This window comes from Rutilus rutilus, assembly GCF_951802725.1.
Source record: "Rutilus rutilus genome assembly, chromosome: 9".
NCBI lineage: Eukaryota > Metazoa > Chordata > Actinopteri > Cypriniformes > Leuciscidae > Rutilus > Rutilus rutilus.
The window spans coordinates 15,013,092-15,023,172 of record NC_140223.1 but is presented as its reverse complement, the minus strand read 5'-3'; the positions used below and the strand labels follow the sequence as shown (position 1 = coordinate 15,023,172).

Below are 10,081 nucleotides of genomic sequence, written 5' to 3'. Positions count from 1 at the left end.
AATTGTTATAAAATTATATAATTTCTCAAACAGACTGAATTGAAGTAAACAGAAAAGAATAATATACTAGTATAACATAGTCATGTGTAGCTACCAGATTTTTATATAATTATTTTATCGTTCAGTACATTATTACAAATACATTGATTTTCCGCTGGACATTAGACGCCGCTAGAAAAAAAGGTTACGTCAGTAAGTATGTGAGTTACGTAATCAATCGATTATGACGTTTCTGATGCATGATGAAGTGCATTGCTGGCTGTAACGTGATCATTGTTTATATGTTAATATTAATGAGTGGGCGGCGCTCCTACATGTGTATCAAAGGTTTGGACACCGACTAATGCGCTTATTAAAACAGCGTTATATTGTGTGGGAAAGAAAAGAAGATGATATAAATAACTGACATGGGGTTCACGTTTAATTGACGGACTTTCTGTGGGAAAATAGGTTTGTTTTTAGAGAATATCGCAAGTCGTTTATTTATTGTTTATAAAATGTGATGGGCGGCGACGGGAGCAAAAATAAGGTAAGAGAGTTTACTACTCTGATAATCACAACTCACATCGTGACATCGATGAATAATAAAGTAGGCTAATAGTTTGTACAACAATTCAGGGTGTAGGCTACACTGTTACATCGGTCTGATTTAAATATTGATTGTGTGCTTTGCAGTTTCGTGGGTCTAAAATAGAGGCTAAAATATCAATTTCATGAGGCAAAATTATATTCAAATTACATTGACATGCGGCTCCTAGTGTTCTCATGTGTTATTCAATTAAATGTGTTTACTACTTTTATGAGAATGGTTTACAAGAGGTAACACCGGAGGATGTTGATAATGATGACATACACTCTTAAATATAAAGGTAATTTATTGGTATCGAGTTCCATGGAACCACACACAAATGACAGTAACATAACATTACACAATGATTCACTGATTATTAGTTCATTAAAAAAAAAATATATATATATATATGTAGAAACGTAGAAAATAATGAAAACATAAACTTTCATTTGAGTATTGTCATACAATTTGGTCCATCAATTTATTTCACTGCAGAGTATCCTATAAGAGTTTATCACATTCACTGTGATTTTGAAATGCCACTTGATTTTATATTTTGCTATAATGCACTGACACTCATACATTTTAAATGTAGCCTGTCTTTTCGGGGCTATTGCATTGGTTTAAATGCACACCATGCAGCTTCTGATCTGTTAAGCATTACATGTTATCATAAGTGTTTGTGATTTTGTACAGTTGTTTATCAGTGATGTCCTCTTCACTCCAGGCATCATCATCACTGGTGAAGAGGAGATCCCTGTCATGTCATCAGGGCTTCCCGTCTCTCTCCGCTCCGCTTGTTCATCACAGCGCCCAGCACAGAGAATACCCCATCTCTGAGCAATCTCGGCCCTCAGACGCGAACCCCGAGGGGCCTCGTCTAGAGTGGACACTGCCGGGCTTTATTTCCATTTTCCTGCCAGAATTCCCACACAGGTTTACTGGACACATGCATTTACAGGTAGTTATATGGCACTAGTCATAAAATCCTTTAAAAATGTGACATAAATTACCCAAAAATGTTGCAAAATGTTGTTGTTGTTCCAAACCCATATGACTATCTTTGTTCTGTAGAACACTGTAGAATTTTGAAGAATGAAAGTCCACAGATGAAACATTCATACAGGTTTGGAACGACATAAGGGTGATTAAATGATTACCATTTCAATTTTGTGTCAACTGTCTCTTGTTTAGCATACTTTTAAAAATAGTAGTTATTTCAGAAATAATATACAGTACTTTTAAGGATAGACTCGAGCAAACTGAATATAATGCTTTGGACATGCTTTAATTGTCGATTGAAATTAAATGAAAATGTATCACACTTCAAATTTATAGGAAATGCAATTAGTTGAACTTAAGAGTGTTTGAATAGTGTGTGTGTGTGTCTATATATATATATATATATATATTTACAAACTTTTATGTTAGATGTGATTAATCAGTTTGACAGCACTATAAAATATACTTTACATTTCTATTGTAACTTGTATGTCATGTATTTAAATATATTTGTAATGAACACGTTTGTAACAATGACGTTTTTAATTTAGTGCATTTATAAAATATAAATTTTACATCAAAGTAATGGATAATGCCAAAATAAACCCTGACAATGTGATCAGGACCCTGACGTGAAGTGTTTTACTTGTGTGACTTCTCAGATACCCAGATGAGCGGTCATTATTATATAGCATAACTGACATCAGAATGTTGCAACTGACCAATCAGAGTCAAGTATTTCAGAGAGCCGTGTTATAATATGAAATAACACACTACAGTTAAAATTATAATCAAGTACTTGACATGTGCTTTAGTGTGGTAGTGAACACATCAAAATAAGTGAACTTCATTAAAGCATAACAAATGATTATCAAAACATAATGATTTAAAATGTACTTTAAAGTAAAACTTTTAATTTGACATAATTACAAAGTGCCTTTTTTAAGTGTTTTCAGAAAGTGTGTTTAGAGACATAATCATGAAAGTGTACTCTCTTTAAGTATACTTAAGTGGCCTTTTATTTCATTAAAGGTATAGTGGAGGATCTTTCCGAATTTTAGATAAGACCCGTCCTCTCCACTTTTTGAATAAGTTTGATTGATTCACTAGAATGATTGACAATTAGGAGGACCAATAGTATAGGTGATCCACCGGAAGTAAAAAATCCTCCACCTTTAATATTATACTATCTTCAAGTGCAGTTGTCAAAAAAAAAAATACTTTTAAGATTTGAGGTATGACACAAGTGCACATTCAATACAATTAAGTGCTCTTCCTTTTCACATGGGGAACCTTTAAATACCGTGATTTTTTTTTTCTTTCTTTTTTGTAACTAATGATTCTCTTCTCAGATTCTTGGTTTTATAGCTAAAGGTTCGTTTGGTCCGATCCTGAAGGTGAAGGACCTGTCTAAAGATGAGACCTATGCTGTTAAGGTGATTTTTTTTCATGTCTTGTTCTAAATTCTCTATCTTTCTATTTCATTTTAAAAAATGTGATGTGTTTAAGCACACTGCGCCCTCTTCACTTCAGAATTTCTTGTGTCACTGTTGGTTAGGTTTTACCCAAGGCTGATGTTTTGAGACATGGAGTCCTCCAGCAGTCTAAAGAGGAGGTTATAATTCAAGTGAGTCACACTGCGCCGCTGCGCTCTGTGTCGGCTACGGCTCGCCTGATCTGGTTCTAACCGGGCCAGTGATACATGGACAACACTGATGTCCTCTCAGTCAATAGCCTATAAGCATGCACACATTTCATACTTCAATTGTTTTGTTCATTCCATTAGAGTTTACTCTCATGTCCTCTCAGCGCCTGCACTCATGTCCATCTCATTTTGTGTTGTCAACTGTTACATTGTAGCGACAAGTCAGGCATCCTTTCCTCCTCAGTCTCCGGGACTGTTGGCAGAGCCAGAGCAATCTCTTCATCAGTGAGTCACACCACATACAATATTTAATTCTTCATTCTGCTTTCTAAAGACTTTTCAGAAATCATGGCATTAATAGCAATCATTTTACTCAACTGAAAAGAAATTAAAGAGGCTTTGTGTAGAATTCAGAAACTTTTGTTATTAGTGACACCGGTGGCTGTTAAGTGAACTGCAGCCAACAACTTAAAGAGATAGTTCATCCAAAAATAAAAATTCTGTCATCATTTACTCACCCTCATGTTGTTCCAAACTTGTATGAGTCTTCTGTTGAACACAAAAGAAAATATTTTGAATAATATGGGCAACCAAACAAGCCCAAGGCCCCATTGACTTCCATAGTAGAAAAACAAATACTATGGAAGTCAATGGGGCCCGTCAACAGTTTGGTTACCCATATTCTTCAAAATATCTTAGAATTTTCATTTTGGGTGAACTATCCCCCAAAAAACAACAACAAAAAAGACAGTGGCATTCAAATTACAGATATGATAGTCTAATTATTACGTAAATATCCGAGATAGACTAAAATATCTGGCTATGTGAGACTATAGTTTGAATGAATCCATTTTCTTTGCATGACACAATGACATTACAGTGCAGAATGGCTTTTTCCTGAACATTGTTTAAACATTCATTTCACGTGTCATTGAGCGGAAGTGATGCTCTCGGGAGCGCATAAATGTCTCATCCTTTTAATCCAAAAAAATGCCCCGAGTCCTTCACATAAAAATCTGTCTACAGGCTTTCATAGACAACCTAGGAAGTCTGGGAAGGTCTCGTTTTTTAAGTCTTGTTACTATCTGTTCACACATTGGCAATAAAAAAAGCCATTAACACCTGAAAATTCCTACATATAGCCCCTTTAAGTGTTTTATTTTACCTTTCTATAACACATCTTTAGCTTGTTGACTAAGGGTCTTATGGATGCTATTCAAATACATTTGTATTCAATTTAAAATGTTTCTCTTCAGGTTTAACATCTATCTGTACTCTAATATATGAGATGTAAAAAGTATAAAATACATATTCATATTTATATATAAAAAGTTAAAGTAACTTTTTTGGGTTAAAAATTTCATGGGGGCATATATATATATACAATATATATTAGGAAAATATTTTATATGTAGAAAATAATTGGTTATGAATATGTCTTGAAAGATCTGCCCAATGCTCTACTTGATTGTATTTGATTTTGTCCTCTTCCATGTGATTTATCTGTTTCGTTCTATGTATTTTTGGTAAACCCTTTTGCCCCATGTTCTTCTCTCCACATCCGTTCACCAGCCAGGGCAAGCCAGGAGACTTAATCATTGTGTTTTGTCTTCTTCCTTTCCAAAGTCTCCCTCCGTGACCCTGTGACAGACCGAAATTATACTCAAAAATACTGCTCCAGTTCATATCATGCTTGAATGAAGTCCCTTTAGAGTTTGATCTATAATAGGTGGCCTCAAGGTCAGGCCACTCAGTCTACTGTGACATTGTCTTTCTCTTCTCTTATGTTTTCTCTCACTCCTGTGTGTTTGTCTTCAGTGTGTGATTACTGCAGCACTGGAGACCTGTATACTTACTGGACACTGAAGGGCCGGTTTGATGAGAGAGATGTTCGCGTGTTTGCTGCTGAATTGGGCTCTGCCTTGGGTGAGTGTTGTTAGATTTATAATGTATATGACACTTAACATGCTTTTAAATTGTATTTAAATAATCTTAACATGTTTAGTCTTGAGCCTTTTTCACACACAGGTGTTGTAGATTTGTATCAATGACAGTCAAAGTAAGATGCTACCACACTTTTTTCCTTTCCAGGATTTTTGCATGACTTTGGAATAATACATAGGGATGTGAAGGTAATACAATATCGTACAGTACTTCTTTTAATTTAGTTTGACTATGTTTATGTATTCTGGTTTCTGACAGAAAGTTGTCTCAAGTTGAACATCGAACACGAACAAGGAATATAAGAATGTTTAGACATGACCACTCTGAGTTTAAAAATAGAAATAAATATAAATCAATTATTAAAGTTGATAAAAGTATGTATTCGGCCCTATAAAATGCTCTTAAAAATGTTTTTTCTTAAACAGATGGAGAACATCCTTCTGACTGATAAAGGTAAAGCTGATCCAGACTGCAGCATTGTGGGAAACTTCAGTGACAGCCATGCACCACCGTATATAATATTTGTACATTTGTACAATATCGTTGGTTATTGTTAAACATTTTCTGTCTACTGGATAGATAGATAGACATACATATAGACATAAAGACAGATAGATAGATAGATAGATAGATAGATAGATAGATAGATAGATAGATAGATAGATAGACATACATATAGACATAAAGATAGATAGATAGATAGATAGATAGATAGATAGATAGATAGATAGATAGATAGATAGATAGATAGATAGATAGATAGATAGATAGATAGATAGACATACATATAGACATAAAGATAGATAGATAGATAGATAGATAGATAGATAGATAGATAGATAGATAGATAGATAGATAGATAGATAGATTGCTAGAACTATATATAGATAGATAGATTGATTGATAAAAATATAATTATATATAGATAGATAGATAGATAGATAGATAGATAGATAGATAGATAGATAGATAGATAGATAGATAGAACTATAGATAGATTGATTGATTGATTGATTGATTGATAGATAGAACTATAGATAGATTGATTGATAGATAGAACTATATATAGATTGATTGATAGAACTATAGTTACATAGATAGATGGACAGATAGATAGATAGATAGATAGATAGATAGATAGATAGATAGATAGATAGATAGATAGATAGATAGATAGATAGATAGATAGATAGATAGATAGATAGATAGATAGATAGATAGATAGATAGATAGACATACATATAGACATAAAGATAGATAGATAGATAGATAGATAGATAGATAGATAGATAGATAGATAGATAGATAGATAGATAGACATACATATAGACATAAAGATAGATAGATAGATAGATAGATAGATAGATAGATAGATTGCTAGAACTATATATAGATAGATAGATAGATAGATAGATAGATAGATAGATAGATAGATAGATAGATAGATAGATTGCTAGAACTATATATAGATAGATAGATTGATTGATAAAACTATAGTTACATAGATTGATAGATAGAACTATAGATAGATTGATTGATTGATTGATAGAACTATAGTTACATAGATAGATAGATAGAACTATAGATAGATTGATTGATAGATAGAACTATAGATAGATTGATTGATAGATAGAACTATAGATAGATTGATTGATAGAACTATAGTTACATAGATAGATAGATAGAACTATAGATAGATAGATAGATAGATAGATAGATAGATAGATAGATACATAGATACATAGATAGATAGATAGATAGATAGATAGATAGATAGATAGAACTATAGATTGATTGATTGATTGATAGATAGAACTATAGATAGATATATTGATTGATAGATAGAACTATATATAGATTGATTGATAGAACTATAGTTACATAGATAGATGGACAGATTGATTGATAGATAGACAGACAGATAGATAGATAGATAGATAGATAGATAGATAGACAGATAGATAGATAGATAGATAGATAGATAGATAGATAGGTAGATAGATAGATAGATAGATAGATAGATAGATAGATAGATAGAAAGATTGAACTATAGATAGATTGATTGATAGATAGAACTATAGATAGATTGATTGATAGAACTATAGTTACATAGATAGATAGATAGAACTATAGATAGATAGATAGATAGATAGATAGATAGATAGATAGATAGATAGATAGATAGATAGATAGATAGATAGATAGATAGAACTATAGATAGATTGATTGATTGATTGATTGATAGATAGAACTATAGATAGATTGATTGATAGATAGAACTATATATAGATTGATTGATAGAACTATAGTTACATAGATAGATGGACAGATAGATAGATAGATAGATAGATAGATAGATAGATAGATAGATAGATAGATAGATAGATAGATAGATAGATAGATAGATAGATAGATAGATAGATAGATAGATCCATAGGTATAATAATTAATTGCATAATTTTCACATATAGCAAGAAAATGATGATATATGTCGTTTGTGTCTTTGGATTGGTTTAAGATGTCAATCTCAACTCTTTTATCTTTTAGTAAAGGGAATTCTGGAATAGAAATATTAACGCTGTCTCATTTAGGTCACGTCCGCTTGACTGATTTTGGGCTGTCTCGCCGCCTTGAGCGTGGGGATAGAGCATTTACTATCTGTGGCACAATACAGTACATGGGTGAGGATGGAATCTGAACTCCTTTTAAACAGGATAGGATTTCTTTAATAAAACTGTGTTTACCATCAAGTATATCTGGCAGTAACTAAAGACATGTATAGCTCAGCTGAGCTATTTCTCTAAAAATGGATATTTAATTACATTATCCGGTCATTAAACAGCTCCTGAAGTCCTGAGCGGGGGCCCGTACAGCCATGCTGCAGACTGGTGGTCTCTTGGTATTCTTATCTACGCTTTAGCCACTGGAGGGGTAAGACATATCCAGAGGCCATATTTCAAGATGAGCATTATACTTGATGAATGTGTCACAAAAATCACCTCTGGAAAAATGTGCAGATCTCAGTGATGATGTTTAGAAAGTGCTACAGGCTGCTTATTCAGACCGTCTGAGCCTTTTCTTTATTATTTTGATTTTTTAGTTTCCTTTGCCTGCAGAGCCAGACCACTGTAGTATGATGAACAGGGTCAGTGAGCATTCATACGACATGCCTGCAAACCTCAGTCCAGCTCTGGCCTTTCTGCTCATAGAGGTGATATCCTTTATGATGATATACAGTATATGTTGCATTGTTATTTTTGATGTATAAGACGTCAATTTTATATATATATATATATATATATATATATATATATATATATATATACAGGTGAAACTCGAAAAATTAGAATATCGTGCAAAAGTTCATTTATTTCAGTAATTCAACTTAAAAGGTGAAACTAATATATTATATAGACTCATTACATGCAAAGTGAGATATTTCAAGCCTTTATTTGTTATAATTTTGATGATTATAGCTTACAGCTTATGCAAACCCTAAATTCAAAATCTCTGAAATTTTTAACATTTTCATAAGCTGTAAGCCATAATCATCAAAATTATAATTATATTGTATTGTAGGCTATATTGTATGTTTAATATACCTCAAAAAATATTTGTATTGATATTTTTAATAAGAAGTATAATTAATATCATCTGATTTTTATGGGTATAAATAATATATATATATATATATATAGGATATAATTTATGGTTAATTCATACTGAAAATGTATAATAAAAAAATACACTGCAGCATTTATATGAATTTCTTTTAATTTCTTTTCATTTTAATTCTACTTCTTTCAAATTTAAATTACAATTCTGTTTGCTACTTCAAATCAAATTCGGGAATTGAATTGGAAAATTCAGGGATCCTCAGTTCAGTTCTGAATGGAGCACAACCCTGTTGTTTACGCACATACTCAAACCTAATACACTCTGTGACTCTGTCCAAATGCAGCTTCTATGCAGGATCCCCACGCGTCGCTTACGGTGCCTGGAGCACTTCCAAAGCCAGAAGTTTTTCCACGGCATGTCCTTTGATTCCCAGCTGCTGCAGAAACGTCCCATCAAGCCAATCCTCGAGCTGAAGAATCATCCTGACCGATCGGAAAGGTCGATGCGAGGTTTATCATCAGATCTGCTTAAGAATTTTGAGTGTGACCTGCTGAACTCTCCGTCGACCCCTGTGGATTTGCCTCCTACCTTGATGAAGATTGAGGTAAATGAAGACACAGCTGGGACTGAAACAAAAGCAACAGGAACCAGTTCTCCATGAAAACATAAATGAACAAACTTTGCTTACATGCTACGTTTTGCCAAAGACAAGATAAAATGTCACAGTATTTTTTGATAATTCACCCACATAAAGATGTGACTAGCCATTCATTAACAAGTATTACTACTGAGTTGTTTTAGTCCTATTTAATAATCAGATTTTACAAATCAAGTTTATTAGATGTTTGACCTCACTTTTGCCTATTTTTGCCTTTACTAATGAAGTATTTTTATAATAATAGAACTGTTGGTTTTTTTTCTTGACTCATTTTTACATTTATTTTATATATTTATACCAGTTACAGTGCTACCCTTTACAGGTACACCATAAGTGTGATAATCTGACTGTGATAAATAAAACTAACCCATGCATGCACATAATTATACTGTGATACTAATACTAAGTAACTTTTTAGATACAATATTGCCAGTTACTTTTTCTGCAAATAATAGTTCTGTAGCATAGAAGTAAAATTACGTGCAATATACACAGATTATGTATGTATAATGAAATATCTTACACAATGGAATACACAATATGTGAAATGTGCAGTAATGCAAGTAGAATAGCAGAACTGTACAATGGAATGAACAGTGCAATACAATTCTATAATAAAGTAAATTGCAATACAATTTAGTAT

General features: G+C 32.6%; 2 protein-coding genes across 2 annotated transcripts in view; one reads left to right on the top strand and one right to left on the bottom strand.

Moving 5' to 3' along the window:
• The window catches only part of mrm3a (mitochondrial rRNA methyltransferase 3a), a 526,058-nt gene that overhangs the window by 42,258 nt on the left and 473,719 nt on the right, over positions 1 to 10,081 (bottom strand). The gene's annotated exons all lie outside the window — the stretch shown is intronic.
• LOC311296981 (ribosomal protein S6 kinase-related protein-like) lies at positions 307 to 10,071 on the top strand. Its single transcript, XM_084419029.1, has 12 exons — positions 307 to 529; positions 1,299 to 1,532; positions 2,926 to 3,009; positions 3,132 to 3,200; positions 3,434 to 3,503; positions 5,037 to 5,144; positions 5,310 to 5,350; positions 5,588 to 5,615; positions 7,754 to 7,843; positions 8,005 to 8,093; positions 8,263 to 8,373; positions 9,124 to 10,071. The coding sequence occupies exons 1-12, from the start codon at positions 503 to 505 to the stop codon at positions 9,439 to 9,441; spliced, it is 1,269 nt and encodes a 422-aa protein (XP_084275155.1). The 5' UTR covers positions 307 to 502; the 3' UTR covers positions 9,442 to 10,071.